This window comes from Etheostoma spectabile, chromosome 12 (genome assembly GCF_008692095.1).
Source record: "Etheostoma spectabile isolate EspeVRDwgs_2016 chromosome 12, UIUC_Espe_1.0, whole genome shotgun sequence".
Lineage (NCBI taxonomy): Eukaryota > Metazoa > Chordata > Actinopteri > Perciformes > Percidae > Etheostoma > Etheostoma spectabile.
Window position 1 is genome coordinate 17,158,239 of NC_045744.1, and position 26,190 is coordinate 17,184,428.

Genomic DNA, 26,190 nt, shown 5'->3' on the forward strand with positions numbered 1-26,190 from the left:
GGTTTTTGACGGCTCTATGCACAGTCGTAATGTTTAACTCAAAAACAGAAATAGGAAGGAATAACCGCTGGCACAATGTCGCAGTTGTTACTGGATAACCGTTAGCAAACCGAGTGGGTCGGCTACCGTTAGTTTGAAGACGTTTCTGACAAGCAGGGAACTTCTATGTACGCAGCTATTTTATTATAACGAGACGTTAACGTTAATTTACAAGTAACGTACTATTTTTTATCATATGCTGAAAAAACGCGACATAATGCTGTAAGTAACGCAGTAGCAACCAGACTTTACATGAATTTGTGTTGATATATCGAAAACAATGTTCTCTTAGCATGGCAAAGCAAAATGAAAAACTTTACAACCACTTTGTAACGACAAATACAAGATTAATTTTTTCTCACTAAAGCGGTTTTAAGTTTGCGCTCTTATTTTGAATTAAGTAGCCACATTTCCGGTATTAGCCTAGCTGTCTCTGGCTAACGTGACGCAGCTTAAAACGAAGCTAGTTGGTGCTGTGGACTCCTCCTCTGAGTTAACATCTCGTTGGTTGGAAATTTCTGGGACACACCCACGGTCGGTCTACAGTCTGATCTGTTGTCAATGAACAATAACGCTTGCCGTCCATGTAGCCTACGGTGTGTATTTGTCTCCTCGGACTTATTTGGTACAGCTACGGTGTGTGGATAAGGCAGTACGACAGACACTGACTTTTTGTTCAGTATGCATTGCAGACGAGCAACATATGAACTTTTATTTCTACATTTATTCCACAGCACATACATGGGCGTATTGGTTTAAATGGAGCCTACATTATCAGCATCCCCACAGAGAGGTCAGGGTGATATTGAACCGCTAATAAAGAAGACTTTAACCTGGTAAAGAAGACTTGAACCCAATGGACAAGGGTTACGGGGTTGATATTGTGACATTCATCACTGTAGATCTCACCTCCTGGGATTGTTGAGGTTTTATGCACTCCCCTTAACACACAGTTTCACGTTACTCAAAGTTACTTAAACAACAGAACTCTCATGCAACCTATTTTATCACCACAGATAGTGAAATTTAAGAGAAACAAATTAAATAAAGGATGCAAATGCTGACCTGTGATTCAGTTAAATCTGTGTGACAGTCATATGTGGAAAGTGAAGTGAACTGGTGTAGGCTAACATTTTTCCCCATGCTCTTTGATTGCTGTATCGATTGCCTGTCGGCTTGATTTAGGTCAGACTGACACATATTGACTGGATAAGGAACAGTCTCTTTTACGATTTGGTCAGTCAAACACCATACAACCTCTCTCTAGGAGTGGATGTTCACATGTAGCTCATACTCTTTAGGTATTAAGTGATATGGCCTGTCTATACGGGGCCTGATGGAATGGATAATCTCTGGTGAGTGCAATTTAAATTGTTTGTGTTTTCCTCTACTCATTATATTATTTTTTGTAATGGACACAAACATGTGCGTTACACTCCTAATTTGTACCCCAGATTAGTTGTATTAGTCCAAACATACTTTTTTTAATTTTCTCACAATATTTTCATTTATCTGCTATTGAAACATTAAAAAACAAATATAAGTGTCAATATAGTATTGTATTATTTCTCTAGCCATGTTAATTGAGCGATGCTGGACACTATTTGTTTAGCAAAATATTGTTACTTTTTCTTAAATTGATCAAAACGACATCCAATACGTATATTGTAGTATGAGTTATGTTTCCATTATTGTTTGTTGTACTTTTAGATAAGTTTAATGTGAAAAAGGAAAATAACTCAGCATATTATTGAGAAAACATTTACTGATGTAATACTTTTTTACATATGTGCAGTGGAACAGCCTTAATGTTGCAATATTTCATACCAGCGTTAGGGGGCAGTAATACGTCAGAAGAAAGATATCTCACACACCGTGTGAAAAACATAGTCTCCCTCTTCACTAATAAAATTCAAAAGAAATCTGGAGCAAATAACTGAGTATGAAAATATATATATAGAGGGTTTCAATATTTGTTGAATCTTTCTTTTCCTGTTCTCAGAGTGAGGAGGATGCTGAGTCGAACAGAACACAGAGGTACGTCCTAAGGGGAGCAGGTTAACAGGTTATATATGTACACAATAGGCAATATGTAGGTAATTTGAGCACATTCTTTTCATCTTTTTTTTAAAACTTTGATTATCCTGCCAGATAAAATAGCTGCAAAACTGTAAAATAAGCAGTGATCCCCATAACATTGACTCTTTTATGTGCTACCCTGTGGGAGGTGTTTTATCACACCCTCCATTTAACCTTTGACCTCTCTCTTTGGGTTCTGACCTCACCTCAAAACCATTAACAGGGTTTCTGCAGGGTCTTAAACTAAATGTTAGGGCCTTAGAAATTCTTAAATTTTCTGATATATCATATATATATCAGAAAATTTAAGAATATTATATATATATATATATATATATATATATATATATATATATATATATAGGTCTTAAATAATTTTAAACTTCTTAATTTTTTCTACGTCCATGTAAAGCTACCTCCAATGCTTTTGCAGTTGTTTATAAAGGGTTTTTTATTCTGTGGAGTTGTAGCTCTTAAGTTTGCTAGTCAAAATATAATTTGATGTATATTTACCGACTATTATTATCGATTTTATTCAATTTGAATAAATGTTTTTGCAACTTTGCAAGTAATTGTGTGACGCTGCATTTTGTTTATGTTGGGCTACAGGTCTTAAATTTCATTCATAAAGGTCTTCAAAAATGTGACGTGGTGAACCCTACAGAAACCCTGATAAAGCTCAATATCAGGGGCAGGTGTGCTTATGGATGTGGTGTATTTGTGTTTCTACGTGTAACAGCGTTCTGCCCCGCCTCCTGCAGGTGTGTGCAGGTTGCTATCATCAGTGATGTCAGGAACAGAGTCTCACACAGACAGGGAGGAGGACTACAGGTTCCTCCACAGCATGTTGATGGAGAAGAAGCTTCACCTGCTCTTTAAGGTTAAAACAAATTGATGCTACAACGATTTGCGCTTGTTTACTTCCACTTATTTTAGTCACAGCATTTATTTTTTTCTAAGTTCTTTAGGTAGCAAAATACAAAGCTGAATTAAATACCCAGATCTTATTTCTAGTAGTACACCAGTGTAAAAAATACTCCATTACGAGTAAATCTTCTGCATTCAAAGTGTTACTCCAATTCAATTCAATGTTGTTTTTTTATTTGTAGTGTCAAATCTCAGGACACTTTACAGATAGAGTAGGTCTAGACCACACTACAATTTACACAAACCAAACTATTTCCCCAAGAACATGCATTGGGTGTGAGCAAAAACTGCCTTTTAACAGGGATAAACCTCAGACAGATTTTGGCTCTTGGTGCCTGGTCATCTGCCTCATCTGCTTCTGCCTTTCAGTAAAAGATGATACAGGAAGAATAGCTCCTGTCAGTGTTACTCTATAATACATTAGTATTACATTATTGTTGTTATTATATTATTATTATTATTACTAATGCATTAATATGTAAGTGGCACTTCAGTGTTGCAGCTGGTCAAGATGGAGCTAATTTTAACTACTGTATTGTATATACTGTTGGGTGGATTAATGTAAAAATGTATCAGATTTTATAAAACTCTTATAAGATTCTCCAAGAGCACAGATGCAGAAGACCTGTAAACTTTGACCAATCAAAGCAGACTGGCCTTTTTCGGGAGGGGGGCGCTTGTGGGAGACAGGATGTAAAACAGTTTTTCAAAGAGAAAAGTGTGTATTTAACATGTGAACATGTTCTATTAGAAGCCCCAAATATTGTAATAATGTAAATTGTATTATTATAACTTATTTTAATTAGTGGTAGAAGTAGTATTAGTATTTGAAGTTGCAGTAAGTGCCTTTTTTACTGCAGAGAAGACTTTTATTGTGATGCTTTCCTGACTTGACAGATCCACGAGCGGCTGAAGCGGTTTGAGAAGCGAAGCCCTATCCCGGTCCAAGAGCATGCCGCGAGTCTGGCTTCAGATGTAAGTGACTGTCTCCAAAAATATTTTGCAAATAAAGGCGCTGCCGAGGATGACAGTTTGACAGCAGAGGGAAGTGTTCAAATTATTTCCTCCACATACAGATGACTTTCCTGTCACACAGAAGCACGAGTGGAACGCACAGTCCATTTAATGCAAATTGAATTATGAAATGTTAGCTCAAAACTCTGTCACCTCGGATAGTATCACTTGAAAGGCTTTGTTTTATAGCAGATATCGTTTGGTATCTGCGTGCCAGGAGTTAGGTCACTGAGGACAGTTCCGAGCAAAAGGCTGCTGAACTCATTTTGTGTGTAGTCTAATGTTTCAAGTTGGAGGAATACAATTCATTTCAGATTCAAGATGAAGTGACAGAGAGGGTTAAAACTCCAGCTGTGACTCAATATGGCACGACCAGTCTCTTCAGATGTGCATCCTAGTTTATATACCAGTCCTCTTCATTCCTGTTACTTACCAACCAATCACTCTTATATTTCCATCTCATCCCACTACCTTCCTTGAACCATTTTAGTCATGTTCCACCTTCATTTCCTGACGTTTCCCCTCTTGTTCCTGGACATAGTGTCAAACAAGGATGTTCTTTTTACACTTTTCCCTTACTCCATTTTTTCTTCTCTCCATCCCCAAACCACACTTCCCTTTCCATCTACTCTTCTCTTTTCTCTGTATCCTTTGCCCTTTCTCTCCATTTGTGTTTCTTTATCTTCTCTCTATACCCTGCTGCGCACTGTAATTCCTGCCATGTTTCCACACTGTCTATCCAACCCTATCCTCTCCCCCGAACTCCTCTCCATCTCCTTCTCTTCACTCCCTTTGCTTCATATTCTGTTAGACAGCTACTCTCCGCCTGGCTTAAATCATCAGGACCTACTGGAAGGGCCAAACCATGGGTCTGTTTCCCCTCAGAGAGGCTTCTGTTTGCTCACAGTGGAAACTAATGACCTTCATGCATTGTGTCTCTGGAGTGTGCCTAGACATCTTGAAGCAGTAGAAGTCATTAGAGTAAAATGCTCGACAAGACGGGCGACTGCACACAGTCACACTCCGCCTCTCTACTTGCCGCTGACGGCCATGGCTGCTCTGTTTTAGCTGTCGCCGCAGCTGTCGTGTAGCCTTGAACTTGGAGCTTTTTTCCGAGGGTGGCTAAAAGAAACAAAAGCAAAACAGGAACAAATAGTTAACATCATGAAGAAAAAAAGCAAAGCCCCAGTGAGGTGAACAGGGCCATATGAAAGTGTAGAAATAATGGGAGTACCAATGATGTGTCACTGCAGTCTGAATCAGATGCAAGTTGAATTTCACTAACCTTTTTTGTCTCTCTGCTTGTTTCTCTGTCTCTCTTGGCTAAATCTCAACCAGGCAATGATATAAATGTATACCTCTAATGGAAAAAATGTAGGCCTATATCCTGCCTCTCCTTCTTTTTCTCTCCTTCCAGTTAGCAGAGGAGCTAATATACCAAGACTGCAGAGATGAAGTCAAAGAACTGGTTGCCCTTTTTTCCAAACCCAACTTTAAGGTGAAGAGTATTTCATTCCATGGTGATGATGTGGTCTTGTAGCTTTACACGTGTGTCAACCCAACACTCCCCCAGCCAAGTCCTGTGTCCAGTCAAATTGCGTCACTTCTACCCATATACACCACTCTTAAAATAAATAGTTCTGCATTTTGGGAAACATCTTGTCTACTTATTTTGCCAAGAGTTGGCGTTATTAGGGAGGATTGATACCACTCTTTTGTCTCTATGTCAAATATGAAGCTACAGCCGGCAGCCAATTAGCTTAGCACAAAGACTAGACTTAGAGGAAAGCAACTAGCCTGGCTTCTCAAGAGTCTTCCTGTAAATCTGCAACCTGACGTCTATTTTCCAATCACCGTTTAGCTGAGGGTTAGACAAGAAGTATCAATATTGCTCTACTAGCCACCCATTAAATATAAAACTACAGCCAGGGAATGTTAGGTTAGCTTACCTTAGCTTAGCATAAAGAATGGAAGCAGGGGGAACCGATAGCTTTGCTTTATCTAAAGGTAAAACAACTGCTTCATGTCCTGTAAAGTCACAATCTCTCAGTTTTTACAATTTGGTTTTGTATGAATTAAACAATTCCGATATAGCGTTAATTAGCTTTAGAGTTTTTTTTTTTGTCAGCTTTAGAGGTGCCAGTAGGTACATTTTTGTTATCTTTTTACAAAGCTAGGCTAATGTTTCCACCTGATTTTAATCTTTATTTTATGGTAATTAAGATAACCGGCTGCTAGCTCCAGCTGTTTAACAGACAGACATGGGAGTGGTATCGCTCTTCTCATCTAACTCTTGGCAAGAAAGCATTTTTCTGTCACTGAAGCACGTCCTAAAATTGCCATTCACATGGACCATATATGAACCAAGAGTGTAAGCCACTCAGAGGATGGTGTTTTGCTTCCCTCTATTTCAGTGAGCCAAAGGATCGTTAACAATACAAGAAGGCCTAACGTACCTATGATGGTGTGGGTACATGTTCAGTCATTTTTCTTGACATAGGTAACACTAGAACTCTAATCTGAGAAGCTAATTTCCATGCAGGAATGCTTCATCTGAGCTATTCTGATGCTATTCAGGTGACGGAACACTGGAGCTTACACACACACACACACACACACACACAAACACATCAAAAGGCTTATAAAGGTCACACAAAGTGACAAATTAATCCAACTGTAAATTCTATTAAATGTATTTTACCTAATCATTTTGCCCACTGAGAGGTGCTGACATCTATTAACCACACTGGAATTGAAGCTAATCTACTGCCTAGTTATGTTTATTAGTTTTCACTCATGTAGAGGCCCAGACTACTCAAATGCATGTTACCTTGTTTCAGATGTGATGACAGTCATATTTCAGACACACACACATACTCACACAGCATACGGTTTTCCAGTGAGCAGCAGAAGTCGTGGCTTTTCTTAATGAGGAGCTGAGGCCAGCCGAGAACTAACTGGTTTGTTTAAACAATGACCTGTTTGTTCTTGGCCCCAACGCAGGAGCTCACACATACTTATGAGAGACTTGGGGTATAATATTCTGTGAATGAATGTTTGTTTTTTGAAAATCTGCCTCTGAAAGTGGCCAGAGACACATTGCTCTGCTGGCAGCTTCTGAGCAGAGCAACTGTTGATGGACAACATGGATAAGTAGACTAACTGACAGATCGATTGGCTGATTGTTAAAATCAAGTTGATGAGCAGATGTTTTTCTCCTCTTCTCAGTTTTTTTTTTTATAACAATACATTTTACCTTGTGCCGGCTCACAGTGAGATATTAACGTTTATCCAGAATATTGTTTTTCTGCAAACAAACCTGGAGTTTTCGCACAGCCAAAGGTAACAATGAGTGAACTTAAATGAACTGTCTGGGCAGTTTTTTGTAAGACTTGTTGTTTGCCAGTAAGATTGTTAGTAGTGTGTGTGTGTGTGCGCATGTGTGCGTGCGTGTGTGTGTGTGTGTGTGGGGGGGGGGGGTTCTTTCAGGTGGCCCACAGGCTGGCAGTACAGTCCAGACCAAATCAAACTTGGCATGTTGGTACTGGCAAAACTGAAGGTTTGTGACCAGGAGGAAAGTGCTGTTTTTTTTAGTAGTGTGTGCAGGCTGGCCAGCCAAACTTATAGGAAGTTTTGCATAGTCTCAGTCACCTTTAATTAGTCAACAGGGATTTTTGGCATTTTTGTTTGAGTGCTTACCATTTTTTAACCTCACAATGACATTTAACCATCTCTAGCGTAACCAATTGCCCTAAATATGTTGATTTAAACCTGCACTGGCAAAACTGGTGACAGTGCTTCTTCATTGTGCTTCCATCTAGAATGAACACAATTAAATGAACAGACTTTTGCAGTGATTACTGGCATTAGTTCACAATGTTGAATTTGACAACAGCTTGCCAGCCAACGTGTCGCTTTCCATTTAGTTCAGAGTGTTCTGTTGGCTTTATCCAGTGCCATTTTTCCATACCAAGTGAGATCCATTAGAGCACACTAGCCCCAGTGGCACATCTATTCACAACACCTCGAATTCAAAGTGACAAACCTGACTGCAGATCAACACTTTTGCTGTATTTCTGTTTCCTACAGGGTCTGCTGTCTGTCCATGACGCTGTAGCTCAGAGAGACTTTGAGCCTACTCTGCAACCAATACCTGATGATGTACTGGAGGAGGACGAGGATTCTGTCAAAATTGTCAGTCTGGTCAAAACCAAAGACCCCCTGGTCAGTAAACATGTTTCAGAGAAGAGTTAAAAATTTGATTTATCCCGTTTGACTTAAATGAATACTTTGACATTTAAAATATACATATGCTTTCTTCCAGAGAGTTTATGAGAAGGTTGATGCAGTAACACTGTGCCTGTATGTTACATGTGAACTTGCAGAGCCTGCAGGCTGTTAGCTTGGTAGGGCTGGGACGATATGCTTTGTCCCAATTTTATTCTTTCACGATACATGGGTGCCCATTTCATTTGTTTTGCAATTTTCATTTATTGCGATTCTTATTTAATTTGTAAAGAAGAACATAACATGTAATTTCTGCATTTTCTGCTTTCGTTCTGTTAAGCTGGAAGCGGTTACGATGTAGTTGCCATCAGTGGTAGTGTATAAACAGAAAATATATTTAGGTGAATCATTGGTAAAAAATAAAAAAATATTGATTCTAGGGAAAATTTTAAAAAGCATTTTAGAATGAAGGCAGGAAACAGGGAAACAGCTTGTCTGGCTCTGTTGAGAGCCAGACAAACTCAGTAGAGTTTTTTTTTTTTTTTTAATTATTGATCCTTTGTTAATTACTAAGTTTTGGAGCTGTCCAAAGGCTAGGCCAGCTGTTTTTCCCTGTTTCCAACCTCTATACCAAGCTAAGATAACCTCCTTCTGGCTCTAGCTGCACATAAGTGTGTATAGAGATGAGAGTGGTATCAATCTTCTCAAACAAGTATAACTGTACTTTACTGCCTGTCAGCCTGTTTCTAATTTGGTCTACCTGGCCTTGTAATGCACACAAAACAAACACAAATGTAAGAATTTAAGTTAAGACAACCGTATAACTGGGCAACTGCACTTAGAAATTTGTAATTTGTCTAGCCACAATATCTGTCATACACAGTCAGCTCAAAGCAATAAACATGTCCACAGGACAGCTGAAATTTTCTCTGGTGACTGAATTTATGTCATGTTGTCGAACTGCGTGACTGTTTAAGCCATGTATGCCAAGGTGTAGCAGGACTACAGCCCTTGGAATGACACGAAACATAAGAAAAGGTTCCTGCAGCCAGGAGTTTACAGTCAATTCTTCCACATCTTTGCTGCCATATAACTGCTGTGACGCACAGCATAGTTTCAGCATTGTTGTGTGTTTGTGTGTGTGCATATTTCTGCATGTGTATCCACTCTCCTAAATGAGTCCTTTAAAGCAATATTAAACATTACAATGGATTGGATTCTTTTCTGTTTCTGATGTAAATCAACTCGTTTCAAGTTCTTTAATCATAGCTCATTTTCTTGATACTACTGGAACGATCTGCCTTATTCCACCTGGTTCCAAGCCATTGTCACTTATTTCTGGAAATTTCCTGGATCCAATGAATTTGGACTGAAAACGAACCAAACTACAAAGAGCGCGTTTCTCTGCCAATGCCGCAAATCCTCTAAATTTGTTATTTTAATAATAAAATGAAGTTCAGATTTCTTTTTTGGATCTGCATCTGGATCAACCTCTCAATAAAATACATGTAGTGATGGACAGCTGTGGGGTACACGTGCCAGATTCATTCCACTCAAGTAAATCCAGTAGTTCATTAGAAAATAGCAGAAATGTTCAAAAATTCACGCACAAAGTTTGTTTCTTAACCTGTGGCCTTACTTTCCAACAAATTATATTGAAATCTGTTGACAGGTTGTTTAGATATCTTGCTAACTAAAGACAAACATCGCCATAAAAAAGATGTTAAGATGGACATGTTAATTTATCAATTAAAAATGTGATTTTAGGGGAAATATCATTTACCTAATGATACATTTTTGCAGTGTGTGTATGCTCGTATGTTAGTGTTTGAGCTTTGAGAGTGGAATGTGCTTAGGACTAATAATAGAGAACACACTTTTGTATTGATCCCAAAACTAGATTGGAAGGGGACTGACCTTTTTCTGACATGGTCTCTTTTGATCGATCCAGCATGTTCCCGTTTTCCAGACAACAGGGTTACACCCGAGCATGAGCTGATTGTAGTCAGCTACATAAGGTGCTCTTTCCATTGCGATTTGCTTCACATCAATAACATCTGTTGAAAATAATGTTGATTTGGATAACCTTTTCCATCGCTTTGTGTGTTACTGCAGCTGACTAAATGGTCCAGTCTTGATACAAATAATTTTGTCTGGCATGGAGTGACTCTAAATAAGAAACTTGTCAGGACTGTAATAAAACCAATGTGTAATTTACACTGTTCATCGCTTGACCTTTCTGTTCATCATCCTTTCATTCATTTATCACCATCCTCAAGGGGGCAACAATTAAGAGGGATAAATCCACGGGGGCTATTGTTGTGGCAAGGATCATGAGGGGAGGTGCAGCTGATAAAAGCGGTAAGATGAAAAACTCTTTATTTATCACAGGTGTGTCCACTCTACTCTGTCACACTAGCTTTTTAAAAGTTGTAGTAACATTATGATGGCGTGTAGTAAATGTTACAGAGAAGAGCGTGTGCAAATTTCCATCTGTATTTCCAACACTTTGAAGGCCTGATCCATGAAGGAGATGAGCTGAAAGAGGTGAATGGAGTCTCACTGGAGCACAGGAAGCCAAAGGAAATCCTTACTCTTCTGGTTAGTCTCACCTCCTAATACTTTACATATTTTTGCACAGAAAATGCACGTAGTTTATACAATACAATGTTTTATCATAAATTAAACTACCCAACCATATATAGGCCTACAATTGCAGCTGAAATGATTCAACAATTATTGTTATTGTTATTATTATCTGTATTGAGTACTTTTACTTGTAATACTTTAAGTACATTATCCTAATAATACTGACATACTTTTACTTAAGTAACATTTTTAATGCAGGGCTTTTACTTGTCTCAGAGTATTTTTACAGTGTGGTATTAGTACTTTTAACTTAAGATCTGAACACTTCTACCTCTGCTTCTCAACTTTCCCTTTTTTCTTTTCAGTGTTGTAACTTTAACGATAAGGCTGACATTGTTCGATATATAACTTATTGTCGACCGATTTAATGAAAAAACTGAATCAACACAGCGCCAGTCCGTCTGTCAATACCTTTTTAACTTCTCTACCATGTCTCTCTCATCCATGTTTGTTTCTATTAAAGACAGAAAAACTTTAACAAGTCACAAATTCATAGTTTTGTTTATCTCAGTCCTATCATATCCTAATACAGGTGAACACAGTTTTTAGCAAACGTGGCTCAAACAGGACTAAACAGTGCATTTGTTTTAGGACTATTTTCTGCTGCGGATTAATACACATTTTGTGCACTAGTGAGCATCTGTTATGTACAGGAGCAGGATGGTGTATTATGAAACTACGTTGCCCATGTTCATGAAAAAGATAACATGGGCAATGCTGTGGCTCATTGAAGTATTTTAATAGTTTCAACAATGAAGCTTAAATTAATAGCAATAAGATATATCAGGATTTTGTCTGCACAGACAATGCGTGTTGGTTTACCTTTCGGCAGAACCAAGCTAGCTGTTTGCTCCTACTTCATATTTTCCATACAGACAAGAGAATGGTATCAATCTTCTCATCTAACTGAAAGCAAATCTGAATTCCCTAACATATCTAACTACTCTTCTTGCACAGGCTCGTTCTCATGGTGAAGTTACATTCAAAATCATTCCTGCTTCCGCCAAGGAAGAAAAGTCAGCACATAAGAAGGTACAGTAAATACTACGTACATATATTCTCATGGTATGTTTTTTTTTTATGTTAGCATGCAATCTGACTGCATGGGGAAAGCTGCCCAGCTGGTTTCAGTAAAAAGAGATGAAATCAGTGGTATCTTGTGTGTTTGGTTATATTTTGTGTTTTTGCCACAGGGCTGTCACTACAGCAGCGCATTGGCAAGAACTAAATTCAGGTCAGCCATTCAAGGATAAGACAATAACTAACTTTATTACAATTTACAGCTTTTTTTATAATTCAAACAATTGATTTATCATTTTGCACCCATCACGTGTGTTGAGCTACATCAACTCAATTAACAATGATTCTACACAACATATGTGGAAAGTTTCAAGTTCCACAATCCTGTTCTTTGTTTAGGAAGAATGCTAGGCCACTACCGCCACATACATGAATTGGATGTCCAAGCTGGAAACTGTTAGAGTAGGGAGCATTTGCAAGGGATTAAGACAAATTATTTTCTATGATCATGGTCATTTCTCAAGAATGACACCAACATATGTGAAACAGCACCAGAGAAAGATGTTGTGTCCATTGCCAGGGTACAGAAAACGTTCACAAAGCTGCAGTAGGAAAAAAGCAGAATTAATAAATTAATCACATATAATGTCTTTTTTCCTTTGTCACCTATTTATCTGAAACAGGGTTTCCATGTTTTTAAAATTCTTAAATTTACTGAAGTATTGTTTTCTATGTCTGAAATAATTATAAACAGGTCCTAATTTTTCGACATCCATGTAACGCTACCTTAAATGGCGTTTTTCCGTTACATGGTACCTGCTCCACTTGCCTTGCCTCGGCTCAACTATTCTCGGCCGCGGTGCCCGGTCCTCCTGCTTCCATTGCAGATTAGTACCACGTCACGCATGAGGCGAGCGTGGCTGGTCGTCATAGCAGGAAACTATAACACTACACATACACACACACACACACAGAATGTCCAAGGTGTGTTGTTTTTGATTCTCTGCATGTGGATGTTGCCACAGCCAGACACACATTTAGTTTCAAAAGAAGCTAAAGGCAGCACAAAAAAAAGAAAACGCCGGCTAAACTATTTAAACACGGCGTCTGTTAGCAATGATGACGCAGTGAACAGTGACAATTCTCTCCGACCAATCAGTTGTCTGCAGGTTTTCACGTCACCTTTTGGTATCGCCTCAGCTGTTTTGGAACCTCTACTGAGGTGGTAGCCTACTAAAAAAAGTACCTGTTAACGGGTACCAGGGACTTTGTAATGGAAAACCAAAAAATGCGAGTAGAGGCGAGTCGAGTAAGTACCATGCAATGGAAAATGCCATTATGCTCTTTTTTTTTTTAATTCTTTAGTGTTGTCGTTGTTTTTTTTTGCTGGTTCAGATATATCTGTGTAAGAGTCTGTATTATGACTACAAATGAGACCAACCTGGAACTTATATTTCCGTGTTTTTGGCGCGAGTCTCTTTTCAGATTGTAGACATAAAACGGATTTTATTCTTCAGCTATGGGGACGTGTGTTTAACGATACATGGCTTTAAAAAAAACTGAATTTAGGGCTTAGTTGATGTTCCGATAAACGTCTTAAATTTCACTCATAATGGTCTTAAAAAGGTCTTAAAAAGTCTTTAATTTGACTCAGTGAAACGTGCAGAAAAAAACATGAAATGATTTTTCTATCCTCAGCTGTTTATGCGGGCTCTGTTTGACTATGATCCTAACGAGGATCCCACCGTTCCGTGCAAGGATGCAGCGGTAGCATTTGAAAGGGGTGATGTCCTCCAAATTGTCAGCATGGATGATGACACCTGGTGGCAGGCCTGTCACCTGGGCGACAACAACACTCGGGCAGGTCTCATCCCCTCGCAGCAGCTCCATGAGAGGTGGTCATTTTATGCGTTTTAGTCAAATGCTACATGGTCACTTGAAAATACTGTCATATAATATCTATAAGACATTTTGATGTTTTGATACAGCCTTGTTTTATACGGCTTTCTACAGGAGAGTTGCACTACACCGACCTAAAGCCCTGTTCAAGCCTCGACGAGTCAAACGGCCAGGTGATGAGCCATAGTTTGTCCATAAAATCACCACACCTGAAAAGAATAAAACCTTTTAACACTTCACATAAACATATTAAAGTGCCTCTAGCGCTAAGCTGAGAGGTGACAGGTCATGTCTGAAGATCCAGGTCATGGGGGAGTTCTGCTGCCCTCCTGTTGTACTCACTGCCTTTTGTTTTCTCCACATGCTCCACAGATGAGGGGGAAGGTACTGTCGGTTTGCATTTGCTTTTGAAAACTTACTGTGAGAGTAATTTACAGTGCTGTCAAACGATTAAAACATTTAGTTGCGATTAATCACATTAATGTCATACTTAACTCGCAATCAATCACACATTTTTATCTTTTCTAAATGTCCCTTGATTTCCCATTATTATTGATGTCCCATTATTTTTTCTCATTTTAATGCTTTTATCAACATGGAAAAGTGGATCGGCTTGCTTTGTGCAAATGTTTTTTTATTGAAAAGAACATTGGCACATAGGCTACTGTAGTGTTCAATTTCACACTAATATTCTCATTTGGAGCAGTCATTCACACTTGTACAATGTAATTTGCATCAGCTGTGTGCTTGGCCATCAAGTGGTATTTTAGACTGGACGTGCTGCGATGGTAGCTCAGTTCACAACGACAAAACACACAGATCACTTTGATCTTGTCAATGGAACCATTTGGCAACTTTTAAAAGTAAACCTTCCTTTCAGAATCTTATCAGCATCCATTTTGGCATCTCACGCTCGCCATCCACTCAAAACGTAACATTAGCCTACTACTCTTTGGCCAGCTCGCAAGCCCAAACAAGTGTGCGCGGTGTGCCCGTTGTTTCGTTTCTGTTATAGCTAGATTGGGTGTGGTGTTTTAGTTTTTCTAACGTTACTAGTTGTTGCAACAACATGTGAAAAAAAGTTTTCTAGGCCAAAAAGAACGTTAATCTTGCAATAAAAAAATGACTCTGTTAAAATGGGTTTGCGTTAACGCAGTTAATATCACATTTAATTGACAGCACTAGTCATTTACATTATATAATACACATGTATATTTTAGTTTTTTTTTTTTTTAGGATTTAAGGTTTTGCATTTCCCAAAAATAATAGTTACCTAATGCGACCTGCACCGTATTTCCAAAATGTAGAGGATTCTTTTGAATGTTCCTCCAAGCAGGTTTATAGTATCTGACCTTCTTCAGTGTGCTACTTTGTCCACTAACAATCAATTTGTAAGAGTAAGGTAGTTATTCATATTTCTAAATTGTACATATCATTTCTAAATAAAACTATTATTAGAATTATATTAGGACATTTGGGTCAGAACATATGCTAATACTTTAAGTATGAAATATCAGAGCAGCGCACGTGTCAACCCCTTGTGGTTAATGACCACAATTTCCTCACTCTTTCCTCTTCTCTCTTCCTGTTTTCCAGTCCTGGAGGACATAGTCCACGGAGCTATAACAGGGATCCACATTGGTGAGATGTTTGACTTGTTCCATTAAAAACCCACTTATACTGGAAAATGAACCAGTATGATACAAGACAACACAACTCACGGCAATTGAACATGACGGCTCACAACATCACACATGTAATGAATATATATTAACTTAGCAATAATATTAAATGGAGACAAAAGGAGACCCTGGTTATATTTACATTACAAACTAGTTCATATGATGAGGTCGTTTTGTGGTTTTGAGGATTTGAAGGGAGAAGACTAGAACGGCAAATGTGGTTTTAGCCTTTCCATTTATCCCATTTGTCTTGATCTCATGGATTGGATATGATGTGCTTGTGTGTGTTCGCGTGCATATGAGCAGTGCATGATGTTCATATGGGGGCGTGCACTTATGGCTGATTGTAAAAAGGCTCCTTATGTCGGTACAAGGCAAGGTAATTACAGATGTTGCATTATATCAGTTCCAAAAGTCATGTGCATTTAATAATGTGCATTTCATCTTATCTCAGGCCAGCTTCCACCTGATGACGTGGTTTAGACTCTGTGTTTCCTCTTTGTCTGGCATGTAACCCTTTATCGATGCTGCACAACTAAATGACTGTATGCAGAGTAATCAGAGCAGAGGGTCTGAAAGAGAAGGGACATAATGGAGTACTTAGTGTAGATACAAAAGAAAAGACATGGTGAAGGGGAAAAACAGGATCACAGCTTGTTCTTGTCCCCCAGTGAGTGTTAAAAAATAATGTTGTTTAATGAAACAAATGAGATATAGTTGTTGTTGTTTTTTAGTGTTTGTTAGTTCCATTTTCTGATACCATTAAACAGAGCGAGGCTAGCTGTTTCCACTTGCTCCCATTCTTTATGCTAAGCTAAGCTACCAGCTCCAGCTTGACATTTTAAAAACAGTCTGGGAAAAAAATTGTTTTCCAAGTTCTAATCATGTGCCAATGGTTCAGATATCTCTTGTTTAATCACAAATATGTCAATATGTCAAAAATGTTTTTATGATTCATCTTGAAATCGTTTACGGTTAATTGTGGGTCACAGTAATCAGGATGATATAGAGAGCCTCTTGTAGCAAATAAGTATCAAACACACACCTCCTTTTCAATGCGCAGGACTGAGCGCCATTTTCTTTTGAACTAGTCAAATAAATGGTCTGGGACTAGAATGCTTCATACTGAGAGTTTATGTCCACTCACTTGCACTGCTAGGTTGAGGCTCATATCATTTCATCTTGACATGAAGGGCACAGGCCCAGTTCATGACATGCATTGCATGTATTCACTTACCCTTATTTCATACTGTCGAGTAAATCAGCTATATATCAGCAATAGCGGGCAGCATTTCCAAAAAATGTACTAAGGTTTTACAGCTGAGAGCATTTTCAGTAACACATGATGAATTTCAACGCCAGAATAACTTAAGATTGACAATTAGGATATGTTCTCCTCCAGACCTTATTTCATTCTACGAAATATGATTTATTTTTTGTTTTCTGTATAACATAGGTTCTATGCAGTATACCCTTAAAAAAATGTATGAGTGAAATCATCAGTTTGAATCCCATGTAAACAAAAGTTTGAAATCTCTACTTATAGCGGCATGTTTCTTAGAATGAAGCCCGGAGAGGAAATTGACAGATATGCTTACAAAGTGAAATTGCAGCTGACGTCAAAGAAAGCCTGGCAGCATCACTTAGCAGCAGTTAACATCATGAAAGAGAGTGAGCCTGCCAAGCCAGGCCAGACCAGACCACAGTCGCATGGCAGACGCTGGCTGTCAGACGGCCTACAAGCGACGCGTGACAGACTGAGTTGTCGTGTGTTGTCTGAGAGTTGTGCTGTTCAGGAGTGTGCTTGACACCAGAGTTTTGGTGGCAGTTTTAATGGTTTTGTCTTCTATTCTACCACACATTCCTACTGTAGCTTCCTCTTCTGTCATGGTTCTTGTTGTCATCTGAGTATCTCTGATGCTTTTTAACAGTTTTTAAGAGTTCTTGTTTTCACACTTTTAACCAAGTGGTGTAAAAGTGGTCCACAAAAGGGAAGCAATGTTGATGAATCATGGAAGTAATTTTTGAATAAATCAAACCTTACATATGCAGCTTATTAATATGTGAAAGTAAGTTATTTCAAAATTGAAAATGGACCAAATAGATCGTCATGAAGGATAAATATGGCCTTTCTTGTGTCAAGATTAAAAAATTCTTTCTTTTGCATTGTTAAAGCAGGATTGATCATTATATATCATACACCTGTACGTTATACCTGGCCAGCACCAAATGGCTGACAGACAAAGTTAGTTACTAACTGGTGAATGAAGCGGAGCATTTAGCAGCTAAAGAGACAGATATTTCCCTCAGGAATGGGTAGAGACTAGTCCGGCCATCACCAGACCAAGCAAAGCTCAATAGATTTGAGATTGAGCGTTGGTTTGGGGAGTCCGCTCTGTATTTTTTCTTCACAAGAAACGTGACCAACGGGCATAGTTCAAAAGACTCTTTACGCAATTGGATAGTTCTTCAACTAATCAGACCAACAATCCGGGTGACATAGAAGCAGCGCTTCGGTGGCTGCCACTATATTGAAGGTAAACAAGAAGCTGCTTGGTCGCTTCGATATCGTCATCATGTTAAACCCACCAATAGCGTGCCAGGTAGATAAGGCAGTTTGTGATTGGTTATGGAAAAGTGTGAACTGGAGCAGGAGAATTAAACACACTGGCTTCAAGACCGAGCTGCAGGGCAAAATCAAATCGCTGGCACAGTGGACGGGGTTAACCCAGTCTAGGTGGAGACTAAAACAGAGCTAAAAGTTGAGTGAATAATAGACTGGCATTCGCCAGTTGACTCTAAAAAGAATACTAATGTTTCTCTGTACCTGCTGGATATTCAAATCAGTACAGAATTATTTTTCCAACACACTCACCACATCAACTTTATTCATACAATGCCAGATGTTGTGTTGCGGTGCGTTCAAGTGGCCAAAAAATTAAGAATGCAAGTTTTAGGACTTTCTCAATGAGGCTATATCCTCCTTCTAGGCTTTCATTAATACACCTGGCAGGTCAATGGTCCCTCTCTCTCTCTTCCAGCTGGTTTAAGAAGGAGTTTCCGACTCGGGAGACAGAGCATTCTGGACGGAGAAGCGGCTCGGTCCAGGAGGTGGCGCACGGGGGTACACAGCTCAGTTTGTCCCCCAACCTATATAGAGGTTATCCCCTACCACAGAGACCCCAAGGAGAGACACCGTCTGGTCGTTCTGGTTGGTACGTATGAGCTGAACATACATAAAGAAACAGGCAAGTTCCCATCTTCTTTGAAAAGTTTGTTTTTCAAGCACAATGCCAAAGCTTGTAGCTTCCTATGCTATGAATTAGTGTATATGCAAGGAGTGCAACACATGTATACAACATTGCTACATACAAAGCCTATAACATGAAAGTTACTATGGTTATATGTACAGTATTGCACATAGTTGTCAATTGTGTTCTGTTTTATATCAACCCGCTGCCTGTTTTTGTCCATATAAAATTAAAAAAGGAAAGTTTTATTGAAGCCGTTGTTGATCAAAAGAAAAAAGTAATGCATTGATGATGATTTATGTCCCCATTCTTGAGTGCACGAACAATCCTTTCCCATCATAACCACGTAAACACTGTCAAAGAGCTCCAAGTCAGAATATATTGTGTTCTCTTAAGTTACCAAGTGGCCCACCCCATAGTCACTTCTCTGCCAATCCTGCAGGCCTGCTCTATGTATTTTTTGAGCTATATCTCTCTCCTGGGAATTTTACATTGAGCCCCACTGAAGGGTTTTCTTTAATGTCATATTATGATACAACTGCAGGTCATCTCTGTAACAGACGGAAATCAAAGAGAGAAGAGAAGGGGAAATTTGCAAAAATTAAGTCAGAGAAGAGAGAAACACAATGAACTGAAGAGGTGCGAAAACAAAACCAGATAGAGAGAAGATAAATAAAAGGTAAACGGAGAGAAGGGAATGAGTGGATTATGAATAAGATCCCTCATAATGTCAGCCAAGTGCTCCATCATCAAACTGGAACAGCTAAAACAGCTTGGATTTAGATTTAGACCTCTTTAATTGAGTTGGATCTTACCCTGACTCTGGATTACGTTTTACTGTCTGCTGTGAAGACTCTTCATTGACCAGAGGTCATCATTAAGAATATACAGTATAACTTATTGGCAATGAGAGTTATAGACAGGGAAACCAAAGCCCGGATCGCTAAAACAGGACCAGCTGGATAATGTTTGACCAGGTTGGAAATATATCCATTTTTGTTTGCATTGCATACGCACTTTGAATGAAACAATAGACTGTTATGTCCCAGGAAAGTTGGTGAAAGTGACTGCCAGCCACTTAAAGCCCTACAGATCGTGTAACTTTTGAAAAAGGAAAAAAAAAGGCCTGTAGAAAAAATTCACAGAGCCCGATGATGCTCCTCTCCAGTTCTGTAGAGCAGCTGTGAAAGACATCAGCAGTGTTAGAGTGGAGAGTCTATAAACTTGATATTTTGTAATGTATCAAGCTCATGCAATGCTGTGATGGAAAAGGCAGGTATGTCAGGAATCCTAATTTCAGACAGCACTCCATTAGAGTCTGCAATCTGGGGTTGCGGAAACCGCTTTAGAAGAAAATCCCAGATGCTACAGTATGTGTGTGTGCTTCATCCCATGCATCATACACTATAAGGACACTGTGCAGCTTTGCAGATGTCACATTTAGCTGGGATGCTATAGATTTTCTAGGGCATAGGAGCGTTTATCGTTCAATAGAGAGACACAGGCTGAGAAAAAGGGTGAGGCTGGTTGGAGAATCGTTTTCAGACTGAAATCAGTATGAAATCAGAGCTCTGTCTGTCTGACTCTCTCTAGCCCCCCTTCTCCTTCTCTGATGATAAAGACAGATGTGTCACTAGATCACTGAGCCTATTTGATGTCAGAATTGTCGTGAGGAAAACATTAGTACACTGAGATTTTACGAATACCCACATACAGAACTCACTGTTTGGATCTTTGTCTTAAGGGCCCAGCGGCGTTGGCGTTAATGAACTGAAGAGGAGGCTCCTGATCTCCGACCCTGACCACTATGGCGTCACTGTCCCGCGTAAGACAACCATCCAAAACTGTCACCTCCACCTCCTGCGCCCACAATAGTTTCTCATCTTTTCACACCTGTGTTCAAGCTCCCGTCCTGTTCTCTTTCAGACACCACACGTGAGAAGAGAAGGCAGGAGAACGAAGGGGTGGATTATCATTTTGTATCAATTCACATGTTTGAAGAGGATATTCTTAATAATAGGTACATATGTACGTCTTGCTCTTAGGGCCTCCTTTCCCATGGTGTTAAAAATAGTCCCACTCACTCACTGATTTTTCCTGATTTTCCTTTCTACCACCGCCTGATTTCTGGCTTCCCTGTCTGTTCCTGTGCCTGTTTGTTTCTTCGTCAAGGTTTGTAGAATACGGGAGACACAGGGGACACTACTATGGAACAAGTCTAGACTCTGTGCACAGAGTGATGGCTGAGGGAAAGGTTTGCCTCCTCCATGTGCACCCAAATGTGAGTATGCCATTAAAAAAAGATAATGACATTCATGTTTACAGAGCCAACTGAATTTGACCAATTGTCCAAGGAAAAGTAAGTTTTTGGCCAAAATAATTCACACGTCTCTGGTAAATCATTAGTGGGGCTTTATACTACGCATGTTAATTACGACAGTTGCCTTTTCAGTAATAAAAATCTATAGTTTTTCATCTTATGACTTTGTGATGTTTAAATAATGAAAATGAATTTTCCAAGGGCCTGTATGTGTGTGTGTGTGTGTGTCCACATTACAGTATTTAGTTCCTGGCAGTGGTGCTTCCCTTTTGGCCAGGCCCTCAATTGACCACACAATTGGCAGAGTTTGAATGGTGGGAAGCCAGTGAGGGGTTGCGTGCTACAGGTTTGTTGGAGTGCCTGTCCTGGGCAAAGGAGGGATAGCATGAACCTCCACTTGTTACACCCTGCCAATTAAGGTCCTTGCTAACAAGTAGGGAAGCACATTACTCTCTTCACTGTCCCTACAGCGACAGTGGGAGTTAGTAGTTACGAGTGTTGTGGTTCACAAGGACAGTCCAGAATCTGGAAAAAGAGGGGTATAATGGATGGATTCCTTTTTCTGTACAAACTGCCATATTCGGTTGCAACGTTTCAGAGTATTCAACATTCATTCAAAAGCTGGGCCCATCTTCTGAAAAGGATTATTTTCTTGTAACGTGCCTACGTTGTTTACACAACGTATTCTACCATAAATACTTTCTGCCTTCATCTGACCTACTTCTTTTTCTTTTCTCTGTCACTACAGAAAATAAAGCATGTGTACACATCTGAATTCAAACCGTACGTGGTGTTTGTGAAGCCTCCGCATATACAGGAGCTGCGCCACACCCGACGGAGAGCTGAATTAATCTGCACTGAAGAGGACAAGAACTCAGTCAGGATCTTTTCAGTAAGACAAACTATAACACAAACACACAAAACACAGTCCACCAGGTACATGTGTGGAGTCAGGTGCTTGTTCCTTGTCTTGTAACATGCAGGGCGGTGTGAGGTCAAACACTGTGGCCTTACTGCACCCAGGCAACCCCACCCGACAGACATGCACACCTTGCCTTACACATGGCTGACCCTTTGGTTTGCATTTAAGAGACATTTAAGAGACAAAGGGAGTTACGAGGCTTACTTGGTGGGTGGCTTCTTGTTTCATAACTGACATACAGGTGAGTATGTCCCGGAGATGAAGGGTTACACCTTGTGTGTGACGGATTGAAATAATGACTTATTGAGGTGATCAAAACAAATCTCAAAACAAGAGAATGTATGTTTGGTCATTTTCATAATCTCTATCTGGCTTCTTCTTCACTGTGTGACCCTGGCTGCCCATGTTGCCCCTATTAAACCACTGAGGTCACACACCTGTGTTGCAGCATGGCTGGAGTTTGCCCAGTGCCATGCACCGCAACTTCAACTTTCCACAAACACAAGAGCCACACTAGAAAATGAGAATCACATCAAGGGCCAGACATAGAGGTTATTGCTTTTATGTCATGGGAAAAGTCAAATATCTTTGACTGTACTATTGCATGTCTCATATAGTCTTCTTACTCACAGTTTGGTAGACAAAACTGTCAAAGAAAATGCCAAAAACTTTAGGAAAGGGCGTAAAAAAATGTTGAAAAAAAAACCTGTTCTGAAACGTGACAAAAAGTAAGTGGGCCCAAATGTATTGTGAACTTAAATGGTTATGGGGGCCGGATCAGAATTAGAAAGGGACCAGATTTGGCCCGGGGGCCTTGAGTTTGACACGTGTGCCTTAGAGGGTTCAGGCGTATCTTATGGGGCTGTGCTTTCAACTTGTACTACAGCTGGTGTGAAAAGACCTCTTTTCCTTTACTCTCAGCATGTAACGATGTGTTACGCCTTGGTCAGTAGAGCTGAATGCTCATGGGGATCCATTCCATGTCCTGTTACGTTACATTGTGTGCAGATTATTGTAAAACATATTTTTGGACGATGTCACCACATGGTCAGGCTTTAGCTGTTCTGTTTCCATCAACGGTGTTTGTCAGATTAACAATGAAATCCCTATTCATCATCAATTTGTTATAAGTGTGGATTTATTTCATCTTTTGCTTGATGGTTAATCAAAGGACACTCAAATCAAACTCTAAAAGGAGCTGGATGGAAGTAGTATGGCATCGTGATATGTTTTATTTACCCAGGTGTTCTCTTGTCACAGGAGGAGGATTTTGAGGACATGATTAACTCGGCTGAAACTATGGAGAGCCAGAGCGGTCAGTTGTTTGACAAGGTGATCGTTAACGGAGATATCGCCGTGGCATTCAGAGAGCTGAAGGCGGCCCTCGAGAAAGTAGAGGAGGCAGAAGTCCAGTGGATTCCTGCAGAGTGGATTTGCTCTTCACCAACAAAATCACGGAGAAGTTGTGGTCAGTTGGACAGCTGGATTTAAAGATTGAACTTAAAAGGACAAAAAAAAATGTTTCTTAATTACATGTAGTTTGCCTACATGCAAGCATTTTTGTCATATTTTAAATATTTTTACGTTTGTAAACAACTCCTGTGATTACCACAGTTTTCCATAGTGTCCCTTAGTGTGTATCTAATTAGGCAAACAGAATCCATCTCTCTCTCCCTCCGTCTGTCTGTTAGACAGTTCTTTCTGTTGGCATTTGGCTAAAAAAACATTGGCTTGCAGGACAGAAAAGAAGAAGAAAAGAAAAAAGCTTGTGGCTGAGTGTAATCCTTCCCTGCCAAATCGCAAACATCAGCATGTAATTATTCTGACAGCTGCTGCACTTCAATTAACTGTAATGTACACCAGAGAAATATTATTAGTAGCAGTCAAGGAGGCATCGCGCCAACAACATGCTGTACAAAATAGGGACACAAACGAAAGATAACAGTCAATTAAAGACTGCAGATGAAGAGGGAAAACTTTTTTAATGGCTGTTAGTTTCAGAATTGTGTACATATTGTAGATGAGGACTATTGATTCTTCAACGTGTGTGTATGTTTCACAATTATTGTACTGTACACACTATAGACACTTGGTTGTTAATGGTTGTTGTTTTAAGGGGTTGTAATTTTTAGCACTAGAAATCAACCCCATTATGGACCATTAATTGTAAAGAAGTTTTTTTTTTTAATACACAACCATATTGAAACAATTATGAATAATTGGCAGGAACTCCCCATTAGTGACACTCCATTAACAAATACTCATATTTGAGCATCACAGCTGCCTGACGGGTGCACATTCTACTGTTCTGCGTCACACAAGCTGCTTAATCTTTTTGATGGCTGCATTCCTCCACATTCATGGTGTTTCCTTCCTCTTTTTGGATGCTGTGTGCAATTGGGTGTGAAGGAGTGTTAATGTGTCTATCATGTCTGGTTTGGGAGGAAGAGGGAGCAGCGTGATGTGGGGAGATGGTAATGGCTTTCTAGGGACTTGGGCCTTCGCAGACGTACAGAGTAAAAGTTATGACCACACATAAAAGCTTACTGTAAAAGCATGGTGAGGCCATAGTGGATTAGGCTGCAGGGAAAAATAGCACTGCATTTTATTTTACAGTTATTTATTTTACTTTGGCAGGCTTATTGTCGGTGTAAAATAGATGAGTGGAGATGTACTCAAAAACGTACAAACCAGACTGTCACAACAGTCGCACGTCTGCCAGGCTTGAAGCCTGACCTCAGCCAAAACGTGGCAGCATAACTTCATCCCACCACTGAGAATCTGCAGGCACCCTCTGAGATCATAACAATGCCATTTAAGACACCGGAGTGATCCAATGAAAACCCACCGTTCTGTGTTCACTGAGGCTCCAACTTCAAACATTACACAGCAGTATGATGTCAATTGGTCTCGGCTAATTTGGCTCAATCATGTAACTGTCTATTCAAAGTATGTAAAAATAAATACGACTGATGTTAAACAATATCTCCATCGTTGCATGAAATATTCATAACCTGCAATGCGGTAAGGCACATGCTGAAAGCACATGGGAGTTAATTATACAAACCTAAAGCACGAAGGGGGGAAAGGTTTTCAGTTCATTAAATAGAAAGTCATCTACTGATTCATATTTCCTAACACTGACACATTAAAGCCAGAATATGTAACTTTTGAAAGGAGAACTAACACAATGTGTCTCTAACTAATGAGCAATTTAATTCATTAGCAATAAAACGCAACCTTGATCAATTCAATACACTCACAGTCTATGGTTTAATTACAAAAGTCAAACAGAAAGTGAACACACCTGACCTGAGACCAGAAGACATGTTTGTTGTTTTCTGCTTGTGGTCCTCTCGCAAGGTCACCCAAATATGATGTCTTTAGACCTGCAAAGCTATAAACACAACACTGACAGTTCACCCCCGTACAGAGTTGGTATTGTACGTATTAGCAAATAATTTCTCATTCATCACTCTCCTGTTTGTTTTGTCTTGGTGTACACCAACTCCTGAGACAAATATCTGGTTCTTTAGTTTAAAGAGCTTTTTTCTCTTCGCCATCAGGACTCTGAACCACTCCTTCTACCCCCCCCCCCCCCTTCCTCACAAGCATTACCCTGATTGTGTCCTGTTGTTGTCCATTTATGTGTTTGTGATGTAGAGAATAACATACTGTACCGAAAACAAATTCCACCGGCCTTGGTCGTGGGGCTAATAAACAATCTATCTATCTATCTATAAACAGTGTAATCTAAATGTTCGACAATGTTCACCAGATGGTTGCTAACATCAGTTTCTTTGTTGCTGGTTGGGTATTATACAGTAGGTTTATATAAAAAACAAAAACAGCTGCGGCTGGAAATGAGCTTTAACTGAAAACATCTTGGTCATTTTGCTGTAATTAACTCCTTTGGTCACAGTAAAATTCTTGGCGTATACAGCAGCAGCATGAACAGCATTTGGTAAGTGTTATCAAAAATCTCTAATTCTTATTAATTCGGCAAAAGCTATACTTAATACTTAATTTCTCCAAAACATACTTGATAGTGATGTTCGGCCTTTTAATGTGTGCTCTTTTGGCCTGAAGTTTGTGAACCTGCAAGAAACACACACACACACACACACACACACACACACACACACACACACACACATATAA

General features: G+C 39.5%; 1 protein-coding gene across 3 annotated transcripts; it reads left to right on the forward strand.

The window, feature by feature from the left end:
• The first annotated feature begins 121 nt into the window (after positions 1 to 121).
• mpp7b (MAGUK p55 scaffold protein 7b) lies at positions 122 to 25,766 on the forward strand. Of its 3 annotated transcripts, XM_032531167.1 has the most exons (21): positions 393 to 573; positions 1,341 to 1,394; positions 2,042 to 2,076; positions 2,880 to 2,998; positions 3,943 to 4,020; positions 5,477 to 5,557; positions 8,149 to 8,283; positions 10,566 to 10,647; positions 10,802 to 10,887; positions 11,893 to 11,967; positions 13,654 to 13,850; positions 13,969 to 14,027; positions 14,227 to 14,238; positions 15,451 to 15,495; positions 18,578 to 18,751; positions 20,532 to 20,612; positions 20,714 to 20,807; positions 20,960 to 21,068; positions 21,856 to 21,999; positions 23,290 to 25,362; positions 25,393 to 25,766. In XM_032531167.1, the coding sequence occupies exons 3-20, from the start codon at positions 2,052 to 2,054 to the stop codon at positions 23,518 to 23,520; spliced, it is 1,827 nt and encodes a 608-aa protein (XP_032387058.1). In that variant the 5' UTR covers positions 393 to 573; positions 1,341 to 1,394; positions 2,042 to 2,051; the 3' UTR covers positions 23,521 to 25,362; positions 25,393 to 25,766. The 3 variants fall into 3 exon arrangements, with proteins under 3 accessions (XP_032387057.1, XP_032387059.1, XP_032387058.1); XM_032531166.1 differs by lacking the exons at positions 393 to 573; positions 1,341 to 1,394 and adding an exon at positions 122 to 261; XM_032531168.1 differs by lacking the exon at positions 1,341 to 1,394 and having other exon boundaries at positions 391 to 573.
• The last annotated feature ends 424 nt before the right edge of the window (positions 25,767 to 26,190 follow it).

Bases quoted from the DNA above. Each gene is read 5' to 3' on its own strand.
- mpp7b (XM_032531166.1), top strand. From the start codon at position 236: ATGCTGAAAAAACGCGACATAATGCT. The intron at 5,558-8,148 runs GTGAAGAGTATT...TGTTTCCTACAG, and splicing joins TTTCCAAACCCAACTTTAAG to GGTCTGCTGTCTGTCCATGA. The intron at 10,648-10,801 runs GTAAGATGAAAA...AACACTTTGAAG, and splicing joins AGGTGCAGCTGATAAAAGCG to GCCTGATCCATGAAGGAGAT.